General features: G+C 38.2%; 1 protein-coding gene across 4 annotated transcripts in view; it reads right to left on the reverse strand.

Annotated features, from left to right (window-relative positions):
- Positions 1-24,787, reverse strand: part of LOC124640375 (homeobox protein homothorax) — a 256,533-nt gene that overhangs the window by 110,939 nt on the left and 120,807 nt on the right. For all 4 annotated transcript variants that reach the window (XM_047178120.1, XM_047178119.1, XM_047178118.1 and 1 more), the window contains exon 8: positions 9,758-9,766. In XM_047178120.1, the coding sequence (XP_047034076.1) occupies positions 9,758-9,766 (9 nt within the window). The remainder of the gene's footprint in view (positions 1-9,757; positions 9,767-24,787) is intronic.

The raw sequence follows: 24,787 nt of genomic DNA on the forward strand, positions 1-24,787 counted from the left end.
TCTTCACAAAGGGGCATAATTTATATAGGCTACAATTAATATCGCCCAATAACAACTATTCATTAATGTTTTAACTACACACCTCGGCTTCTTGCCGTTTTCCGAAAATAAAAGGTGTTCTTATTATTGTTTCTTTTGTTAAAATGTTGAGATACTCTGTTATTTTTGATGGTAGATTGTTCAAATTGGGCTGAATTTAAATACGGCTAGCCTGAACATTTATTTGTTGCGGTTTCACTTGTGAATTCGAGTTATTTATCGTCTTCCTTTCTCGACATTGCAAATTAGATTTTTTTTGTTACAAGACCATTTAATAGTAAAGACTTATAGAGATATTTTTTATTCATAATGTTTCTTAGTTAAAATAAAAAGAATAACAAAAACTTGGCTGGGCAACACATCTGCCTACCCCAACCGGTCTATCAGCGTGGTACCTGTACCAGGGACACAAAGGCGAAAGAAGATGTCCCTTCTCACGATAAATCACTCGGTTTTTCTGTTCGCTGGCTCTGCGTGTTTTATGCTTGCCTGGTAAGTATATAGCTTCGGGTGTTGGGGAGATCTAAGACGCTTTTATGTAGTTTTAAAACTATAGATTCAGAATTTTAGTAAATCTATTTTCAATATGGAAAAATTTACTTTGTTCTTTCGGTACATATAAAAGAATTTCAGTTCCCAGCTATTCCATTTCTTAAACCCAACCGATCTAATATATCCAAAGCCTAGTGTAGCCTCAAGGATACCTAACAATGCGCTCCGTATCCTCACATAAACCAATTTCCTTAATGGACCACCGATAGTATCGGTAACTGCCTTTCAGCTCGACTGATCGCCCCTGTATGTAGGAAGTGTTCGTTTGTGTGTTACGACTCAACTTGGAAATTGGGCGACACCATTTGATGTATGTATGGATCTGCAGATCTATATAGTAAGGGTTCCTAGTCTTGACTGGATCTTATAGGTACCTAAGTTAATCTCAATATTGGTAAAACGACTTAAATGGGATCGGGAATAATCAAATAAGAATGACAATCTAATATATTAGACAAAGTAGGTACACTACATTCAATGGCATTGACTTGTCAAGACAATGTCTAATGAGATTAGAAAATATCCAACTTAGCCGTACCAAGACGTAGGTACAAATAATATCCAATATCTAAACAAATTCCTACCCTTTTAGATCGAAAACAAAAACAACATAACTCACATTCTCAAACACAGCAGCTAATAATCCAAAAATAAGAAGAAAAAAATATCATTTTTAGCTCAAAAGCATTTCTAATTGCACCCGCCCAGGTTTGGGCGGGCCGCCCAACCGCCCAGCACTTATATCTAAGACAATAAGGCTCATTATCGCTTGAAAACAAGTCTCTTTACTGTCTTACTAAACTTGATACGTCAATACGCAGACTTTGCAACGTCGTAAGAAAGCTTAGAATGATCATTTCAAAATGTACCCTATTGCTTGAATGAGAGGGTTGTAAATCACTTGTGTGGGTTAAGGGTCGTTGCCTTGCCGAGGGATGGTCCGGAGATCTGCCTTATAACTCATCTGTAGGTACAGACGAACTGGCAGATCGATAGAGTACCTACTCTCTGGCTGTTTGTTTGCTTTGCCCACTTTTTCATGTAATTTCGGTGTCAGTGTTGTTTTGAAAGGGTAGTTTATGGCAATATGTCTAAATATGAGAAAGTTCTGCAGTTTTGCTTGAACTTTCGGACTGATAATTTCTCCAATGACGAATGTCCCTAATTCTTATAAGACCAAGGCCTGAAATTATTCCTTCCGTATAGAGAGACTATCGACTGGCACAGATAACGACATACCCACTTCACAAGATTTACTAAAGTATTCAGTTTCACCTAATTAAACAACAACACTTGCAAATAAAAAGGTTTCCACGCCACAAAAGACATAACCTACTTACATTTCAAAACAACGACTCGTAAAAAAATATCGAGCGTAGTGCGTCGACCCCGAATCGTCCAGGAAGCCTATCCATTACTCTTGACAGCGTTTTTCAGACTGCCGCTGACAGGTGTCAAACTTGGCCTTGACACATCCATCATGGCGTCTTGTGACGTCATCTGATAGGTCATCGGGCTAACGTACTTGCATTGCACGGTAGGTACTGTTTTGTGGTGACAGGTCTATGCGTTTGTAATGCTATGCTGGTTGGCGCTTTTAATGGAATATTATAATGGTGATAAAAGTTTTTTTTTTTCAAAGTTATGTATGTGGATCTTTATCTAAAATGTTATACAAGGTGTTGATTTGCATTTGTGCCATACTTCAGGAGGAGGTCATAAAATACGTAAATACTCGATTGGAATTACAGTGGACGGGAAATAGCTAATATGTACTGCTTTTTTTGTCATTGTAATGTCGTAGTATTTCAGAATTAATCCAATTTTATGAATGAAAATTATGAATGATCGTTGCGTATGCTTTGTGTTTGCGTTTGTGTGAAGGCACAGCACGGTTTTAAGGCCAGTAACACACGCGCCAAGTTCAAATACGGCTAGATGACATTGGCGGAATTCCGAAAAAAAAAAAAATACGTACCAATTTTTTTGTTGATTTGGGTCGAGAATCATTAGCATAATTACGTCCTTGACTATGGCACGGATGCAAATCAACAGCTTGTATATCCTACAATTTACACAAAGGATGTCGATATGTCAATAAATAGTTTTGTTGATAAAAGATGCAACCCTAAGATAACCAAATCTGATTTTGGAATCGTTGTAATACTCCCACAAAGTTGGCTCTTAAAGGCTTTTTTCTGGCCCTTAAAGCACTTTCTTTATACAAAGAAAATTACCAGAAAAGCAAACTTGCAACCCACCCATCTATTTTAGAACCTGGGCGTGAATGACCTCATGAATGTAACAAGGCACCCTGTTCCAAATGAATGTAATACAAAAAAACTAAAGAGGGTGTATCACTAATGGTACTTTGATAGTGCCACGTAGTGCAGCGCGTACCGTCAGCTACACATGTAACGCGATGCGATGAACTAGCAAAAATTTTTGCTGACGTTACTAGGGGTGGGCCATTTTCATCGACATCTTTGAAAAATATCGACTTCGAAAAAAAAATGGCCGATTACAAAATTATGTAATATCGCAATAAAATTAAGTTTATGGACACGCGAAGTGTGCGTAAGTTATACGCCAATATTTTTTGTTAAATTGTATTTTATGCGGTCTTTAAAACTTGACGTTACGGTTATTTGAGGACTACCTACAATTACTGTTTATGGGCTATGTAAATCGTGGTTTGGGACCGACAAGTTCTACAAACCTAAAATGGCGTATTTATTTACATTCGTTCTTTCATGATGTTATGAATCAAGTACCAATTCTGTTTCATCACTTTCTTTTGATCGATTACAAAAGAAACAGCGAAACTTCGTCCGGAAATTGTATGAAAGCCCAATCAAGCAAATGCGAAGTGCCAATGAACTATGTAAACTCACCGACGTACTTGACCTCGTACAAACGCAATTACCCAACAAAACCCAAGTTAAAGAGACAATACCGACGTTACAAGTATTTTGTGTTCAACTCATTCAAGTATTTGGCCATAACACAATATTAAAAATCGAGTAATACCGCCAGAATGTAATAAAAAAAAGTAAAAATACACTCCGGCACAGAATTCTGCCAGTCACGAGGGTCGAACAGGCCGCCCGTCATTTTCATAAATTTCACAACCCTAGCGCCACGGCCACTTAAATGCCAACTTTATGAGCGACATATTAAGGTTTGATTTGGTATATTTACATTTGTATTTTACGACATTCCTCTTTTGGGTCGTGACGGTATAAACGGTATGTATAGAAAAATTTGATTATTCATGGCGAGTTTGAGAAAAATTACACACGAGCTTTCGTGCGGTAACGTACCGTACGTTGCTTTCTGCTGATTAGCTGTCTTTGATGCTTTTAACTTGTTGGGCATTGTACCTTTCGAAACTCATGGGTTTTTGAACATAGACGATGGAGATTACGGGTTCTGAAACCATCAGATCAGCTGCATCTGTGATGAAAGAGGTCATGGTAACTCCATTCCCGTTGCTAAGCCAAAAAGAGGTCTAAATAAATTTCCCGACAAACGGACAAAGCAGTTCCCTCAACCTTCAAAATAGCATCACGCTATCCACAGAAGTACATAGCCGCGCCTCAATATCGATCCCAATTTACCAGGGTAGCAGGACAAGCGCAGAGTTTCCACAATGTATCGTACACGGAAGCGAAGACGCCCCGCAGCGCCTGCCAGTAACAGGCGGGCCTGTGAAAAGCGCTGTGTAGACTACGCTAATTAGTTTCAAGTGAAACTCTGTACGTTCATGCGAGCCTAGTAATTTCGATTGAGAGTTTAATGATCTTACTGATAGTTAAGTTATTGTTACAGGGTTTGCTCGTAAGGTTATGGCTTCGGATCACGGCAGAGGGTGTAAGTAAATATTCATGAATAACTTATACAGTTATTGGTATGACTTACATTTATTGCAACCTGTTAGTTTATTGTTATTGGTTGCTAAATTAGGTTGGTAACGCATTTGTTACTTCGTATTATGCGTAGTGTGACAAAAGGACATTGAGTTGGAGAATATTGCTAGTTGCTTTATTTTTGGCTTATAAGTTCGCTCATCCATACTCTATCTGTGAGTCTAATTTATGAACTAGCTGCTCCTATACCTGTAACCACTTCTACACTACCTACAAATGGTTCTAAACCTCACATGAGCCTTCAATACCAGTTCATTTCAAAGGTACTGCCAACACCCAAACAAATATCATTAGGGCACCACAGCAAGAGGTTCCTGCTTGCCAAACGATAGTTAAGCATGTAGACAGTTAGGCATCCCTCAAAAACTTGCGTGGAGAGCGGGGGGGGAGAGGGGTGAAGAGGGGGAAGGTGCGGGAACCCTCTGTAACTAAATTTTGAACTGTCACGTAGATTAATGATACCAGGCGGCGCGATACGCGGTAATGTCGACCGATTTGGATGGATACGACTAGGAGGATTTTTGGAATGAGCTTTTGAAGGGAAATGCAAGAGTTTTCGGAGAAAAATAAATGAAATAGTTCAAGTAACATGTCCTCAGTGGAACTAGTTAATTAAAAAACCAGGTATTTCTTCCATACGTTTGTATACTCTGGACATAAAGCTAAACTTATCAATACGTCTAATAGCTACCAACTTAGTTATAAGATCTTAGATGGAACTTTAGAGTTGTGACCTAAAACCTAAATAATCCTACCTAAGTCATCTTTTCTCTTCTATTGAGTCCTTCTATACAAAAATCAGAAACAATTCTATTACTCCCAAAAACATCATAATATTAAGGTATGTCCACACTAATTCATTCTGAAAGCGACGGCGCGGCGCGGGGTACCGAATGGATTTCGGAAATCGATGGCGTCCAAAAATATTTACAAGGACCACGTGCGCTTTCACGCACGTTGTGTGTTATGTGTGTACACCTTTATATAACACGTCGTGTGTAATGGTTTAACCCTATGTGTGTTATTTTGAAAGTTCTAAATAGAGACGGAACGAGACAGATGCTGGATCTTAGCATCAGGACAACTGAAGATGATGATTGAAAGTGCATGGTTGAAGCGTTTTATGGCGTTATAGGCCTTAAGATGGCTGAAGTGATAACTAAATATGATAGTTGTACTAGATAAGGTGGACTGGGAACTAAACTTGGTGGATTTCAAAAAGAAAATGACGCAAGGTGTGTGGACGTTCAGGACATTTTTGATAGAGCTTTTCTCAATAGTGTGTCGAGAGAAGATACACTGTCAGAGACAGGTTATAAAACTTGAAATAAATATCATTTTATTAAAACCAATAAATAAAGCTTAACTATTGCTAAACCCCAAAAACTGATAAACTAGCAAAAAACCATTATCACCGCCAAACAGAACGGCCCAGCCGATAAATTTAAAATATACACACCAAATGATTTAATAACAAAATAAACAATAAATAAACGTGAAAATTCACCAAAAACCGACCGCCCATTAAATTTATAGGCCAACAGTAGTCGATACACAATATTTAGATGAATATTCAATATATAAATAAAACCACGACCTACAGCAAGCGAGAGTAAAAAATACCTACTACAATATAAATTATGAAAAACACTACACTGACACACGGCCAGTAAACGTCACTGCGATCAGCTGATCAAATATATTGCTACTATAAAAAGTGAAAACGCAAACTACTCTGCCCCTACGGCCATCCCTCTCCGACTTACAACGCGTTCCCATGTCGGAACGAGACAGCGAAGCGGGTCGACGTCGCGTAAAATGATATATTAATGTCAGCTGTGTTTAGGACCTTGCGAGTCTACAAAATAATAGATGGTAACAAATAAATTACTCGTTGAGTGCATTTCTGAACGAAATTCGGGCGGTCGTCGACCGGCCGTGGCTGCGGTGCGTAAATCACGATTGATATACGACTCGCGAAGGTCGCCATCTTGAATGTTGCGTTCGAATTTTGAATGTGTACGCGCCATTGGCTCGCTTGTGCACTTGTCAAACTGATTTTGGCGGGATTTCGGTTTGTAGGTTATGTTTACGATTTGATGATGGGAACGTTTTGAGATTTCTGCTTTGCAATTCAGATAGGCAATAGAACCTACTGTTTCATAGACTCTTAATATGGAGATGTTAGCATTATACGTTGATGTCCACATAAAATATGGTTGTAACTTTCAATGAATGAGTTGACGTTGCGGTTTTGATGAATATGTCTGAACATTAACTGTAGCAAAAACGTTAGAATTGATACTGCTTCAATTTTACATTAGATTGACAAATGATACCGCCACGGGCTCATTTACAACGCATAATGAGCACTCTTTTTAGTCCTGACGATGGTATCGAAACTGAACAAACATGCGCTTATCAGCCGTCAATCTGACAGCTTGCAATCACCAGCATCTTTAATTGTGATTTGTTACAAATTACGCGGATCATTCTTTGCTAAACGGACAATTATCATCGGTCATAATTCCATAATTAATGGCTGCAATGACTCAAGTCCACGAAGTAGGGATAGATGAGCGGAGATGTCATAATGCTGGTAGGTCAGGAAGGCGCCTGACCTACTCAAATTCATACTATAGTCATGACCAAAACAATCAGTTACGAGTGAACTAGCAAGGCATTTGTTCTTTGAAACATCTGTCAACGATTTTTGGTATTACAAAAATGGTTAGGGTAAAAGAAGGCCTGTAAGAGCGAAAACAATAACGTTCCTCGTCCCCAGTACACCCGCATTTTGACGCGCTTTCTTAGAAGATTTTCCGTGATCACATCTCCTCTAGTCATTTTGTTCTCCATGGTCAAGTCCTTGATCGGGGGTTATGTCTCAGTGAGATCGGGTGTTGCAGGGTACGCAGGCTAGATGAAAGGAAATATACTTAGTGAACATGTAGACGGATTTAGACTAGTTTATATTGGTTGAGATTTATGCTCTGTGGAGATCGGATCAGTATTATGATGAGGTAGAACAAGTGAGCTTTCAGTTCTATGTTTTCATTACGCCATGCAATTGTTCTTTGGCGTTTGTCTTCTCGTATATAACGTGTTTTATAGCACTTTTGTAAATGTCGTTTGCTTGTTATTATAAGAGGTCTGACAAGAGTCTGGAAAACTTTTTGAAGTTTTTTCGCCATTCGTACAGGATGGAGTTACATGCGGGTGGTGAGCTTTTTATTTTTGGTATTTAACATCAACGTTCTCTCAAGATCACTTAAGAATCTCTTCAAGTTTACCAACAACTTCGAGGTCTTACTTACAGTCTTAGAAACAGGAAAGAAAAAGCCTAAATTCAATGACTTGAATCCACCAAAAAATCACTGGCATACCTAATTCATCAAAAAGCTATCAGCCTTAAAAATAAAAACTAAATTTTTCTACTTACCCCAGTTGCCTCCGGGCGTACCAACACTACAAACGTAATAACAATGGCCGATATCTATCCTATTTGTAATTAACAAGTAGTATTAACAACCGATAGGAATCAATGCTATTGCGTTCGTGTTATACTGCTGCGGAACCATTAATCAAATTTAGGGGCCCGTGCCTGCTTTTCGAATGGAGAAACCATTAGAAGTGGGCGGAGATTCTGGCTTTGATTTTATATAAGTAATATTTTTTTTCGAGTTGTTTTTTTGTATTTGTACCTACTTATTAGGGTTTTCTTTTTTATTTAAACTAGCTGTTTTCCCGAGTTTTCACTCGCGTCCCGCTCCTATTTAGATAAAATATAGCCTATGTTACTCAGGGGCAGTGCTTGTTTTCAAATCTATAAACGAACAAAATGTTTTCTCTTGTTTATATCAGTGTAATATATCAATCGTTATATTCTAGACGATCCTTTTATTGCTATTTATTGTTATGACACCAAACTTCAGGGCTATTTTACTCGTTCGCTGCACTATCAACAAATCTAACCATACGGAACCAACACAACAGAAATATGCAGATCCTAATCAACTCAAAGAAACAAAGCTTATTCTACCATTAATTAATATTGTGAGTCGATACCGGCGAGCAAATCAACGAACAGACAGACAACTCGATAGCACGGCTTTCAAACAAAGAAAAAACCTCTGTGCACGGACCTCTCTGTCACTCTTCACGTGAAAAAGAGAGACTGATATCCAATTTCAGTGCACCGTTCGTATTTTATGATAAATAGGTGTACCAACGGCCGAGTGTGTTCCCGTGTCCGATTGATATTGTTTGCATTTAATTTATTTTATGCATCAACAGAATTTTGCACTAAATGAATACCACGTTTCCGGACTGACGGAATTATGGGATTTTACAGAAATACGGAGCGCGTATCCGAACGTTGTGTGCGCTCGAAATTCGAACGGGATTGAAATGAATACGTCATTTTATATACTCTTTTTTTTTAATATTTTAATATTGGAATTGGATTTTTTTGCAAATGACGTGCGATACGGCGTTCTTTTTTTGAATTTTGCTTTTTAAATGGCCGTGTATTGTCGTGTGATTGCGTTTTGCAGCGAACTTTATGGATAGCGTTTGTTCTGTTGATCAAATAAAAACTATTTTTAAATTTTGCTACGAGATTTAAAGATGCTAGACAATAGCGTCGTTACAAGCAATGCTCACAATGCTGACCAGACAAGCTAGCCGATCGTTTACATATGCATAATTTGCCTCATTAGCTTTTATTTTTTGCGTGACAGCATTAAAAAGCCAAAGATCACTCAATGATTGGTCCATACATATCTAATGACGTCATCAACGTGACTTGCGATTCTAATAAAAACCGCATTCCAAATTTGGATTTCTCTAAACAGTTTTGTACCGTGCAATTAATAACTACAAAGGTTATTTTAGATTACACGCGCGGACGCAGTTTTCAGAAGGTCATAAACGGCGTTTACGCAAATTGAGAATAAAAAGCATTATGGCGACGTTTTATGGTTGGTTTTTGTGTGTTTATGGCAAATGAGAGTTGTTCGAACGCCTATAAATTAACTGGTTTTAATGACCTAATCAAATTTTACGACGCGAGGCGAATCTCGCGCGGACTCCTAGTGTTGGCCGATTGACTTATTGTGCTGAAAAAAAAAACGTTCGCGATCCGTAATTATTTTTGGATTTTTATGAAGATTGGAATTTCTGTTTTTTTTTTTACGTAGCTGCTGTATGATTTATGATGCCTTCCTGAAGCTTACCCATCGCATCTGAAACAAGGAGAAAAAATATATTTAAAAACACATTACGTTAGCAAGTTCATTATGTGGGATTATTTGAGTTATTTTAAGAGTGCAGGGGAGCAGAGAAAGTTTTTACTCGAAGTTTTTTAACAACGGTTTTTGAGTGTGGATGTAAAAATGAAGTTTTTTTTTTTCAGGGGACCAGTTTTTGTTGGGAGCATCTGATGTGGCTGTGGGTACTTTTGTAGGGGATCGATCTATATGTCTGATCACGTAAATAATGGAGGCTGCTTTGAAGAAAGAAATAGAGCTAGAACAAGAGTATTTTGCCGCATTTCCTATTCATATTTTTTTGTGTAAACAGACGCAGAATATTATTTTATTCCGCCTGTTAGGCTCAAACGCATCTTAAGAATTTAGTTCTACATTATTTTGGTGTTTGTTTGGTTGTCCTAAATAAATAAATTACAGTTTTGGCTCTCATTATTAGGCATTCCATAACCAAATTACAGTGTGTAGGTATATTTTTTTTAACATGACGAACCAGACATATTACGCGTTTGCGATAAGGGCCAATTTGTTTTGATAAATCTACTATAAATACCTATAACTAGTACCTTTTCTAAGTTTGTTTGTACTTTCTAAGGAGGTATAGGTATCTTAGACACCAATGACTGTGTTTCGGATGGCACGTTAAACTGCAGGTCTCGGCTGTCATTGAACACTCATGACAGTCGTTACGGGTAGTCAGAAGCCAGTAAGTCTGACACCAGTCTAAACAAGGGATATTGGGTTGCCCGGGTAACTGGGTTGAGGAGGTCAGATAAGCAGTTGCTTCTTGTAAAGCACTGGTACTCGGCTGCATCCGGTTAGACTGGAAGCCGACCCCAACATAGTTGGGCAAGTGGCTCGGAGGATGATGAATTACCTATAACTAGACCAAAGATATGCAAACAAGTGAGTACGTTAATCATCTACGCATATTCGCAACAGGCCTTCACAAAAATTCCGTCCAAATATTTACGGATTTCCCAACGGCCCTAAATTGAGCCTAATCTATAAGATACACCGTATATGTACAAGATACAGATACAGTGTATCTAACCCCGAATCTTACTGATACACTATCGCAAAGGTCTGTTATCATTATCGCCTTATCAGTTATCTTTGACAGCCACTTGACGTTTGACAGGTTGACAGATCATCACTCAAGAAGTTACAAAGTTATGAATTATTTTAGATGTTTTTAACCCCTCTGCTCGACAAGGTTTTGACATATGACTTTACCGTTGATTCGGCGGGATATTTTGAATCGCGACATGGAAGTCAAAAATTTGTACTAACTTTCAACACATGAATTCTAAGTCCGTAATGCCTGATCAGAAGTATTTTAACTATAACTTTAGAGCTCACTTATTTGACAACAACGTGCGAAGGTCAAATGGGGTCAGTTAATTCAGAAAAAGATAAAAATTACGGTGTTTTTAAGTCTATCGAAAAGTTAGGCCTTTCAAATTTGGTGAAAACTTACCAATAAATAATCGCATCACTTTCTCAAACACAACACAAACGTCATATTTATAACATTTTCAATCCATTGCAACACATTTCGTGCACTTATTTATGTTCAATAACTAAAAAATCAGCACATAAAATATACAATAAAAATGAACAATTTACAAGATCAAAGTCACAGACAAGAAGTAGATTTGGAATAGAGTATTTTTTTTTTTTCAATCAGCGGTGTGCATTCGATACCTAAATCGGATATTTATTATAAATAATCGAATACCAATTTTATATATATTTTTTTAATAGCAACTTATTTCAATTTTATTAATTAATTTTAAATTATAGGTTCAATTTGTTTTTGTTGTTAAGAAAAATGATATTTAAGTGTTATGAAAGTTTTTAGCATTAAATTTTTATATGTATTATTTATTTTGGTGTTGCGTCATTCGTAATAATTTTTAACTTTAATTGAATTTTTATTACCTATTACGGAATTTTAATTTATTCTTATATTATTTCTCAACAATTCTAAGATTTTTGTTTCGGCGGAGGGTAAGCCTGGCGTTCTGAAATATAATGCAATTTGTAACTACCAAAGTCATGTACTTATTTGATGATGAGAAACAATAATAATAATTGATTGATTTTAAAGTCACCAAATATTTTTAACCGAATCCCAAAAAAGGAGGTGGTTCTCAATTTGGATGCTTGTTTTTGGTCGAAAGGGGTCCCCATATTTGTTATTAGGTCCAGGATCTGATGATGGAAACCTTGAGAAATCGAGGGCAACTCTCGAAAATTGTAAGCATAGATAAGGTTATAACTTGACACTCAGATGTATGTCTGATAACACTATGAAACAGTAAAGGTTTAGAGCTGACCTGATGATGGAGACGAGAGAAGTTCGGTTGTCGAGTTCCCTCGACCTTCTCTGGTCTCCATCATCAGGTCAGCTCCAAACCTTCACTGTTGCAGAGGCCTCGTAAATACGAATAATATAAGCCCAAACACGAGAAAGTTTATATTCAGTTGTCGAGTTCCCTCGACCTTCACTGGTCTCCATCATCGGGTCAGCTCAAAACCTTCACTGTTGAATAGTGCTACCAGGCAAACACCTGAGTGATAAGATTTCACCCTATGTATTTCTGCAACTTTCGAAAGTCGCCCTCGATTTCTCAAGGTTTCCATCGTCAGATCCTGACCTGATGATAATGGGACCACCTCGGAAGTATACGCTATCAAACAAAAAAAGAATCATCAAAATCGATAAATAAATGGCTGAGTAATCGCGTAACAAACATACAAAAAAAAAAACGGTCGAATTGAGAACCTCCGCTTTTTGGGAAGTCGGTTAAAAATAAGTCGGCGGCGGCCATCTTTCCATCTTGGACCAACTTTCGATGAACAGCGAGTAGCACTTCCGACTACCTATTTTCCCTTTCAAACAATAAAATCGTCATAAAATTTTGCGATAACTACACCTAACTACAGCTCTCGTCAAATAGCTTTGCCGCTCAGTTAAAAAGTTTGAAGTAACGAATCGCCATTAAGTTTGGCAGGTCTACAGGAATTCTGCACATAAAACACCCGAAGAAATAAATAAGTCTTCATTTGCCGTCTTCAGAAACCCTAAAAACCGAAGATTTTTTTTATTCCGGCTACAACGTATTTTCTACCACTGATTTTCTAGCTTTTTTTTTCAAAATAAATTAAGTCATTTTACTTTTCCTAATTTATTTTCAGATTATGATAAGTATACAAAAGTGCAATTTAGTAATATTATAATATCAAATAATATAAAATTATTAAATCGATTCTTTATTTTAACGAATCGGATCATTCGATGCAAAACTTCTATCACCGTCGCCATCTTGTCTATGCGTCTTCAAATTTAAAAAAACAACTAATGTAAACAAACATGGCGAGTTCGATCAGAATTCGCGCTAATTACGATTGGATTTTAAAAAGGTATATTTCTAACGGGATGCTAAATATGAAAGGTTTGAATGCGTAAAAATAATTTAAATTTATTTAATTATTTTATTTAGACTCACAAATGCGGTTTGATTGGAAAGAAAATAAATATGAGCGTAAACAATTAGGAAAATGTATGACTGATTCGCAGACCCCGATTGGGGTCTAAACCGAGCTTACGGTGACATTGATGTTCAGACCCCGATTGGGGTCCGCTACGGATTTGACGGTTAAAGAATTATGTGTGGTTAGGTAGTTATACAACTGTGTTTTGACAATGTTCTGTATAATTATTTGGGAGCCTTTTGGACATAAATGCAGCTGTTGATATGCTTCTCCTTAAGTTGAAAAAGTTTTCATTTTTGCCTATTTTGCCAAGCTTCTAATGAACACAAACATATTTAGTTTACAAAGTTAACTGAACGTTCAGGTAAACTTGATATATAGTTCTATATTCATGATAATGATTACCACTCATATCATAGCCCAGGCACTATTTCATAAGTTGTTAAGAAAAGAGCTACTTCTTCAAAATACAATATACAAGTCACCCCGAAGTTGTCTACTATTCACTCGATACTGCGCTTACACAAGGCATCAAATAGCTTCAGAGAGACATTGCTATATGAAGAGAACTCTCATACGAATCAGACAGACATTGCTATGTTAAAGAACTCTCACACGGATCAAAATAATCTCCCTATACCTAACTGACGATCCTATCTCCCAAGGTTTGCCAGGATAAGAATTCTTGCCTAAGATGCTGGAAAGATGCTGGCTAATTAGAGAAGGGGTTTTTCTCAGCAAACGTGCTCCGATGTAGTCGGCTTAATTCGTGTTTACATTCCGTGGCTGGGCCGGTTACGGGCCGGTTCTACTATTGGTAACTAGAGGTTAGGTTGTTAACTTGCCGTTAGATTTCTTTGAGTTACTGTTGATCTGATGTTGGGTATTATTGATCTTTGTGTGTAGATGACAGTTTTGAAGACTAAAGTGTAATTTATAGGATAAAATAAAGAAGTTTTACAGGTGTTTTGAACAGATTTTGAAAACTTCTTTACCTATAGGAAGCCAATCCTTGGTAGGCCGTGCAAAACCTCGTTAAACACCATACATTATGTAGTGCATTTGAAATCACGGGAAACAGCATAGTAACATGTCATTCCAATTAAATCTTCTCAAAAGTACCTTTAAACGTTACAGAAACGACTAAAACTCTCCCAAATTCCTTAAGAAATATCCTACACTCGTTTAAGTATTCCCAGTTAAACTTAGATCATGTAAAACACTGGATGGTCGAGCGCGGTGCAGTCGGCCGTGTTGTGAGTCGGCCCTACTTGGAAATGTACGTATGATTCCACTTACTGGATAGCGTGCGGCTTACATGCCGAGGTTGTGGGGTACTTTCTAGAAGATTTTTTTATTTTTTATTTATCCATTTATTTTAGGAATTAAGACAATATCAGTATGTATAAAATATCATATTTTTGGATAGAGTTATATTGTTGTAGATTTATTTTTTACCGACTTAAAAAAAAAGAGGAGGATTTTTTTTAAATATATTGGGGAGTGATTTATACATGCATAACAATAAAATTACTAAGTAGGTACCTACGGGGGAAAAAATAAGTGTGTAAAAAATTCAAAATAAATACGAGTTATTTGAAAGTGCATTAGAAAGTTCCAAAAAATCTATGTAAAGTAATAATATTGATAAACATGAAATGTGTTATTGGAATCATGTGTTTAGAAACGGGAAGCCGATCTGTCAAGATCTGTAATCACCGTGAAAATATTATATTGCTCATCTATAATCCTGATACGTTATCATCGAGATAAATGATAAAACTATGTTATTAAACTAACGTAGCAACAAAAATTTGCAAAAACCACGAGATTGGGTACCCACACACTGCGAACTTTTAGTCGGCCGATAGTTTGTTTGGGCTTATAAATCAGTATGAAGATGAATGGTAGTGCACTCATTGGAAAAATCAGGTATTTAGCCGGTATCAGACCGACTGAAAACTTTGATTGAATTAAAAAATTTTGCCAACCGTTGGGTCAACTGTTTAGTCGTCAGTGTGCAACATCAACCATTGTTATCAAAAGACCGTGAAATTGGAGATATCTAATATAAATACACTTCTAGATATAATAACGGATTACTTTTCCTCATATTTTAAGATAAAAAACAAACAAATATAAATTTGCATTGACGTCAAAACCCAGACATGACATCAATAATTGTCAATAGGTATGTGAAATATAACATTAAATTAGAAAGCCGTTAGAAATGTTTATATGATTAAATATAGATACAGTATAAAATAAAAGTGTTTTTATTGGACTGATGAGGAAGTTTATAAAAAAAAAAAAGTTGCTGTTTTCCCGCGGTTTACTCATGAACTACTGCTCTTACCGGGATAAATTAGTTAGTAGATAGCTTATGTTACTCGGGAAGAGTGTAGCTTTCCAACGGTGCAAAAAAAATTCTAATCGGTCTAGTAGTTTTGGAGCCTTTAGGGTAAAACTAAACCAACACACAAAAAAAATCCTCTATGTGTATTATAATACTATAGATTCTATGTTGTACATTTATTCTACACATTTAGGTATTTGTATGTTTATATAGATATAGATGTGATGATCTATAGATGCAGTTATTTTTTTTTAAGTTCCTAAAAACATATTTTATTTGTTTTAGAAAAAGAAAGCGTATGGTCAGCATGTAAGCCGCTCGCAATCGGGTTGCGTGCTTCACCGCGAGTGGGAGTCGGTCTTAATAAGCGCGGCTTATGTACTATAATAGCGCACTGACGCACTCTCGCTATTTATACGCCTGACCTGTAACTTTGACATTAGACTCTAAACGAACCAATGTTTTCATTGTCAAGTGGGTGGCTAGAAAGTTTGAGGAATTTTGGTAGACTGTAGCATGTAGGCGCTGATTGATAATGGGAGAAAGATACCTTCTGTTGGATCGACCAATCATTTGCATTATCTAATTCATCGAATCGCTGTGGTGTTTATGAATTCTTATATCTTCAAGTCTCGCTGCTCGGGAGACCTGAGAATACGTGAAGTCTATGTGTACGGAATAAGATCTTGAATTCCTGCCAACCCTCAAGTTATCCTTAAGCTCAGCTGCTGAACTATATTTAGACGAGTGACAAACAGACAAACACGCATTTAAATATGCTCCGGCATTAATGCGAGTGACCAGGGCGGCAGCTCCGCGCGGAGGTGTCCTCTATAATTTATTGATGCGGCGACGCGGCTAATGCAGCGGGCGACGCTGACTGATAGCGCTGCAGCGCGATATGATACCAGTGACGCGGTTAAGTGCGATCGCTTGTAACGCTGATACCGCATGGGATTCGCCCGGCCTACACTCCTCGCAGCTCGTGCGACCCTGGTACACGTGCCGAACACCGCACGGACTGTTCGATACTTTTTGGTCTTGTCATCCACGTCTAAGGAGATAGATGTCTCTTGGTAGTTTTGTTGATTCTGCTAAGGCGTCAGTAGTGCGTAGGATAGTGTACCGTTGGCGTTGTCACTGCGAGTTTCAAATGTGACTGCAAGTGTTGCTTCAGAGATAGAGCGTAATTACACCCTTTCAATGTATGCAGACAGCGGTGGCGGAAGCAATCTTTCTCGCCCGCTTTATCTACCCTCATAACTCTCTCACACATGACGCATACCTATGTTCCTTTTCTTTTGAAACTTTCGCTTCCATTATTTTTCGAACGCCAATAAACATACAAAAATCCCCGTATCCACACGTATCTTTTATCATTTCCAGTGTTACGCGATCCGTGAGCAAATCCCCGTATCCGGGGATCGCGCCGGGGATCCGGTAATCCCGGTTAATAACGCCTAGCGAGGTCCCGATGCGTCCTCCGCCCCGCGCCCGAGCCTCACGCCCCGTAATCGAGAATTAGTTGGGAGTTATAATTGCCCGGTTATTATCAACATTGATTACGTTAGGATATTGTTGGAGCCATTCCACGTTCTTTTATTCTGTAATTGGACGTCTTCTCGTTGGATGCTTAGTGAACACTCCTTAATGCTGAGGGGAAAGCTTTTTGTTAAATACGTTTTAAGTAACACAGCCTTTTAGTAGCAAGTTCGAATGATCTTAACAAAATGCAAAAGAAATGTATGCTTCATTTTGCCTCAAGTTGATTGTTTGTTTTCCCTTAAGGAAACAACCAAAATAGGGGGATAAAAATAAGAAGAAAATCCCGGAAAATTCACGAATAGTTCCCCAAACGTTACTACATAGGGCCCCATACAGTCGTGGAGGATTGCGGGGCTAATGATTGTGCCGGCGGCGGGGGCTGCTACAAATCCCACCAATATGGAGTGCGGAAAATACCTGGAAAATGGGAATGTTATTTCCCTTCACATGTTACATTAGGGAGAATGTGTGTAACGACAAAGAAAATACTCCAAAACCGTCAGTACCGGCACTAAGTTGTTACTTTTAATTCACATCAACGTTTTTTATCACCGCAGTGTCTTTTGATCTCGGTCCATCTGTTCAGATTTCGTCGTAAGGGCTGGCCACACACGAACGTTTACGATTCCTAACAGTTTTACAGCCCGACAAACAAACAATCGGTTCCGAGCAACGCTGTAACCTGCTAAACGCTGGTATCAAAGTCAAAGCCGAATTTCTCGATTCCTAGTAACATAGCCAGAGATTATGTAAATAGAATTAAAATGATTGTTCTTTTCTGTTTAAAGCTGGTCAGTCAAACGTCGTTTCCGCGACACGGGAACCAAGGAGTTTCTATGAATAGGTGAGCGGAATGCGTCTTAAATCTTTACTTGTGCCGTTCGCCCGATAAAGGTAGTGGTGATTTACATTAAAAGTCTGGTAATGAAGAGAATGCCGCCATTGCGGGTTCGGTGGAACATGAAATTTTCTATTGGGCCGGACAAAGGGCACGAATTAACGCGCCATTGTTCGCAGGACGGCCGCTGCGAGACCGCGATTAGTTCATTATTATTTAATTTTATGTGATACACTGAACATTGCTCGTCTACTTGTCTCTGGACGGATAATAATTGAGTTTTCAGGTGAATCATTTTACCCTATAATAGCTTGCCCCATTTTTGAGGTGTAGCAAAAAATTTACTAGTTTCACAATTAAGATCAAACATTTTTCTGAATGTAATTGTTCAGAAGCAAGTACCAGGGCGGAAGCATCAGACGGAGTTGTATTTGTTGTTGCAGCTATATCAAAGGACGAGGAGCGCAGCGTTCCCACTGTTCCGAGAATCAGTTCCGTTACAACCTGCTTTGTTACAGCTATACATTAGCCCTTTCTATTTATGTTTTCCTAGCGTATTGTTGGGAAATCTACCGATATTTTTTCGGTGCTCACCGGAAAAATCGTCTTGTATTCGAAGAATTTCTTTGAACAGTTAACTGTGAGTTCCAAACTTATAAAGAACAACTATCAATAGAGGAGACTACTGAAAATTGTTCTATAATACAAGTTTCGTTTATTTAGTCACGTAGATAGTAAAAGTATTATCAAGCAATAAAATACGCATGTTTCTTCGAAAACTGATCACTAACAAAATCTTATATGATAGTACAATAAAATAACGTTGATCCAGCCATTGCTTAATTACCTCAAAGGAATACAATTGTTTGTATAGCATTATCACAAGATTAGCCGGGAGGCGAGCCTTGTAAAGATAACGCGACTTCACGTCGACTACTTGTTTTAATTTCGTAAATGTTTAAAGAATTTAGATAACCCCGGCCTGAAGATTGCGGCCGACTTCACTTATCTGTGAATATCTTAATTTTAATAGACGTGTATGTTTACTTAGTACATAAGCCGCTGGTCTCCCTTTTAGAGTAAGTACATGTTTGTCCATCGAGAGGTTGCAAACTTGATAGTAGCTTCTTTTTTCAGTCATCATCCTAAATGCTTATTTCACATCATCAACGAGAAAACATATGGTTTTTATACACCTGTATGTTCCTCCCATTACGCAAGCCCCGTAAATATGCGCTAGTTTATCACCTAAACAGATTGGCATCTATTTTCGATCACAGGAGCGGCAGAAAGCCATCAAACGGGCGACCTGTCCTCACAATTACCAGGCAACCATGGCTGACGAAGATCCCATTTGTTGCTCTTTGATCTGCTGTCCAATTAATATATCTGCTACGCTCTCATTACGCCCTGGTATTTCTGTTTCGTGTCGCCTGGTGAAGCACTTCATTTTACCGACTGTTTGTTATGTGGGGGGTAATGTGTTTAATTATTGCAGTGCTAAGTTTTAGTTTGGATCGACAGGCAAGCAACAATGTTTTCAAGATCATAAATAGACTGTCAATGCTTGAGACAGAGTGAATCTTTCAATAGTTCAGTTTGCATAAGAGTAAAGTCTGACCGACAGAAGGAAGGTATTTCTGGATTCCCCTATAATAAAGCAATGGACGTAGTTTCGCGTGCATCAATGTAATTGCTTTTAACACCACCACGCGCCGCCCCCTGTTTTGCCAAAATAACTAATTAATCAGAGTTACGTAACTTTCCTTCTGGGGTGGCCATCCCCAAAAATATTTGAAATATTACTGGAACCTCGTCAAATTACTTCAGGCTTTAAGATAAACCACGATATCCACATTCCATTCCAATTTTAAATAAAACAAGTTATTTGATTACATGCACTTGAAATGCAGCCAATTCATACGAGATGCTCGTTGTATGAATAATTTGATTTGCACTTTAATAATATAACTTCAGTCTGTCCCTTTAAGATAATCGCGAAGATAGCACTGACTTATGGTATAAACAACAGAAGTACCAGGAGTCCATATCTAGCGAGTAGGTGCACTGTTAATAAAGACGCTAAGCATCGCATGTCCGCGCGGCTAAAACGCTGGGCGTCGCCACCACGCCCCGCAGGCTTTTAGACCGCGCCAGCTCGAGACTTTACTGCTTTCGCGTTTTACGACCCGTCTCCGCATTTTGTTGCCACCAAAATTAGTTTCCACCGGCCATATTGCTAAACAGTGTGTTAAAAACCGTACAAATGCATCCCATCCCTCCCAAAAACACGTAATCCGCAAAGATAAATTGCCGCACCAGTGGAGTTAATAGAAGAATAATGAAACAATTATCTATATTGACGGGGTTTGCGTGTCCGTAGGTAGGTGCGAGAGGATCCCACGACACCCCACGCGCGTTACCAGGGGTGCATAAGAAAAAAAAATGCCCCATACGAAAATAATTTTGATAGACACTTCGCGTGCGACCAGCAATTATGTTATGCGCGCTTGGTCGGCGGTAATTCGAATTTAGCACATTATCGGAGCGTTACCGATTATTTTCGAATAATAAATACCGAATCGATGCGTTCGCACCTTTTTTCTGTTACTTATGTCATTATTATAAAATAGTTTACTTGGAACATATGTCGCTCATTAGTGATGGGGGAAGTTTGAAATTCGAGTTCGAATTTCAAAATTTCGGATTAGATATGGAAAGATCCAGTGTTACTATCAGGTAGCACTGTGTAAATGTTGTCTTATAGCCGTGCGCAGACGTTTCTGATCTCAGAAGCAACATCCGGCGTTATCTAATCTACGGTCAGTGTTTGTGAAGGCACAGATGATATTCACCGAGATACGCCGCGGTTTATGTATCGAATATGTCCTCGCTGTACGTCACACGGAGCCGTCTTTTTGGTACACATTTCACAATGAGATAACGCGACCGAGGCGCCACGCATGTCACCGTGGCTTATGGTGTTTTTGTTATAAGAAAAACAAAAACATTCTATAATGTATGTAATAGATAAAAACGTGACGCCCACGGAACATTTCCGATACGTAACGACGTAAAGTCGCATTATTTACACTGTGGAGTATTGTTACAACAGATTACTGCAGTTACGTATTTGTCGAGCCCATTCACTTCATAAGTGGTTTTAAACAAACACCATTGAGTCGAGAACAGGGACCTCTTGTGCTGCCAAGCTGCCTCGGTAAATAACACTCGAGCTTGATATTTATTTAGAAAAATCTAATCTTGACGTGGAGTGTTTTATCTCCGTATCCGGTAAGATCTCGAAAGGTCCCAAAGTACTAAACACTCGAATGTTTATAAAAATTAAACATTCATGTGACAAACTTCGTGTGTTAGTTTTTCTCACGGAGCTGCTCATGCGCAAGAGTTGATGTTAGAAATAGCTCAGTCGACATCTTTTGAAAACGAATTAATGTCAAATAACAAGATAGTCATTGGTTTCTAAACCAACAGATATCATTAATAAAATGTAGCTTTTAAAAATGCGGACGTCAAAGCATTTTCACGTTGATCTGAGACAGCAGAAATAATGAAGTACAAATGTCTACTTGTGTCTGTTCTATTAGGGAACATAACAAGAGCTCCAGCCGAGGAGGTTGCGTCGAAACACCAACAACATTAATTAAAACAAGTGACAGTTTCACACGACATTCATTAGGTATATCACGTCATTACTCATCCGATTCTATTTCCGATACTTATGAGTTTTTCGGCGCGGAGACGATGCCAAAACTCGTGTCCCACGTTCAACTTGACTGTTAATTAATTTTAACTGACGCACACAGCGAAACTTGGAATAGAATCCTCATACATAATAACATGTATGAATGGACTGTACCAACTTAAATGAGGTGCGTCTACGTTCTAACAAATATTGTCATTTATCAAACCGAAAATTTCAGAGTCGAAAGTCGGCTCTCGGTTCATAGTGTCGCATCACTAGTCATTCAAAAGTGAGAATGCACGAAATCCAGACTGGGATCGTTAGCGACTCGACACAAATTAAATTTACAATTGTATGTATCATAAATAAAACATAAAACACGCGCTATAAGATACAATTTGCTAAACTGTCGTCTATATTAGTATTCGACGGTCACGTCAAAATATTCAAATTGAATTGTGTCTCGTCATCGGAATACGAATGAATCGAGTCAGATTGTGACGTGGTTGCACCGAGTTAGCCGCTCTAGTGTTGTATCGATTTTGGAATCGATTATTCGCTATTGTTTGTGACGCTTTGGGATTATGTGTTGTTTTTTCAAGCGTAGTTGCGTATCGTGAATTATGATGTGAATATTAATCGAGTAGGATGTTTTTTTAATGACATTGTAGATTGCGAGCTGTTTTTTAATTCGTTTTGTATGTTTGCATGTCCAAACGTTTCGTAATGGGTTTTCTGTTTGGCACAAGTTGAATTGTTTTAACATCTTCGAAATCTTTTTGCTGTTTAAAAAGAGTAGTCAGCCAGCATGCAATTTGCGAGATTTTTATACAGGGTGAAAATGTCGTCTCAAAGTATCAAGATTATCATGTTTTGTATTAAAAAATGTAAGAAAATAAGGTATAAAAAATGTTGAGTTACCATAAAGCTGTCTGCGAGAAGATTCGTATGGGGTACTTTTGCATAATCGCGTTGTACCCCGGGGGCGGCCGGGGAACGCAAAAATCGGCTAACAAAGTAACACTCCGCTCAAGTGTCGCCAAGTGGCGGTCTTCAATTCGATTACCGACTAGTGCCGGGGGGACTCGACTCTAAATAACTTAACTTGGTTTGCTCGAGTGCTCGATTATTCGATTTAGCCGCGATTACAATGCGTAAGTGTCGTTGAGAGTTTAGAAATGCGGTTTTGAAGTTTTTGTGGCCACATTTTATAGTATTCGGCTTTTTGGGTGATTGACACGATCGTGTGAAGGACAAAGTTCTTTATTTGTAGCCATTTATATTTGCAGGTGTAACGCAGTGATTATATTTGTATCGTTGATAAAGATTTGTATTCATGTTGTTTAGCATTTTATTGCTGTTTATACGGCATGTTTGCTAACTGATATTTGGTAGTATAAAGTGGGATTTTACATAGATTTTGGAAAACTGAATGTAAAACGGGATTGACAGACGGTCTATTGCTTATTAATGTTTTTTGAAGATGTCATGTATAACAGTAGTTTTTTGCTCAGACAGATAAAATCACCTACACATCTCAAAATTAACATGTGCAAAATTGTTCAAGGTTATAAAATGTCCCAATCAGCACTCAAAATTTCAGAGCCATAAGCCTTATCAAAGCTGAACTTGAAGCAAACAAATGTTTACATTCACCTGAATTCACCCCATGGATAATTACAGTCTGTCTGGCAAGACGGTGCCACGCCATAGGCACAACATACCAATATACACATGCTATGGTTAGGGCTGGCGTGGTTCACCCTTCAGTTATTTTCAGGAGAAATAGTATTATTGAAGTTGTACTTTTTTTAGAAGTTGATGAATGAAGATAATATTATAGTAATAGAAGTCCATGGCAGTGAGAATTAGCTTATCACAAAAGCATGAAAAATTATGGTGCCTAATATAAATTGTCATTAGAATTGAAAATACATATTTACCAAACGAGACCTCTCTGACAAAACTATGTTACTTGACTGTCGTTTTTCTTCGCTCAGGCTCTTACCCTGAAATATTCGCTGCAGCCCTACAGTCCCCCATCTGATACGAGGCATAGAGAACCTTAAGAGCCCATGATGCCCCGTCAGACGTCGAGACGCCGATGTATAAAATCTGTATGAGAGAGCGTTAAATAAAGCCCAAATGGGCCATAAAACACTCTGGCTTCCTTTACGGGTCTCTCATCTTTGTTTAGGGCCAACTAGCGAGCTATCTCGATTAAGGACCTATCTTTGTATTTTTGTTGCGTATTGTTCGCAGTATCGTAAAGTTTTGAAATTTTTTGATGGAGTTTTTTAAATTGATGTGCCGTTTTTAAAAGTATGTATGAAAAAGTAGATTGTAAAGATACAACAAAGCAATAGATAATGATTCAACTAAAGAAAATCGACCATTTTCTATGATTACCGGTGCTTTATGTAGCATGGCGTGATGCAATTATGCACGTATTCCTGTACACATGAAACGTGCAGTCCATAAAACATAACGAGTTTTACCAATTATGCTATCGAAATAACACAGCGGAATGAATTTTCCTAATAAACATTAAATTCATCGTCCAAGAGAAATTAGGGCTAAGGAACAATAGGGAAAACTTGGTGACAATAGACCAACAAGAGATCTCTTGTCTTTATTTAATCATCGTACAATTGAATCGTCCCGTTCTATGGCTTGACAAATTCGCACGCCCCCGACATTGCCTTAAACGCGCACTTAACTCGTACCCTTTCCGTCTTTCACCCTCGGACGCCTCCATTCTTTTTATATCGCAACTTTATTAACGCATAAAGGTCTGCTGATGGGCCCTTTAAGAATTAGGATGCGTCCCGTGGCCGGGCGTTAGGCTCACTCGAGCCGAACAAATGGAGTGTCGGAACTTAGGCCGACTGCGAATACGTCCGCGCGGGATTGCACTGTCCCATCCCTATTCGCAATTAAACAGGCCGTTATCACGTTGTTCCAAATTTGAATTTGCGTGTACTGATTTGGTGGTTTCGTTATAATCGGCCATTCGCTGCGATTTTAGATGCAAAACTTTTTAGTTACTCG

This window comes from Helicoverpa zea, chromosome 20, assembly GCF_022581195.2.
Source record: "Helicoverpa zea isolate HzStark_Cry1AcR chromosome 20, ilHelZeax1.1, whole genome shotgun sequence".
NCBI classification, from domain to species: domain Eukaryota; kingdom Metazoa; phylum Arthropoda; class Insecta; order Lepidoptera; family Noctuidae; genus Helicoverpa; species Helicoverpa zea.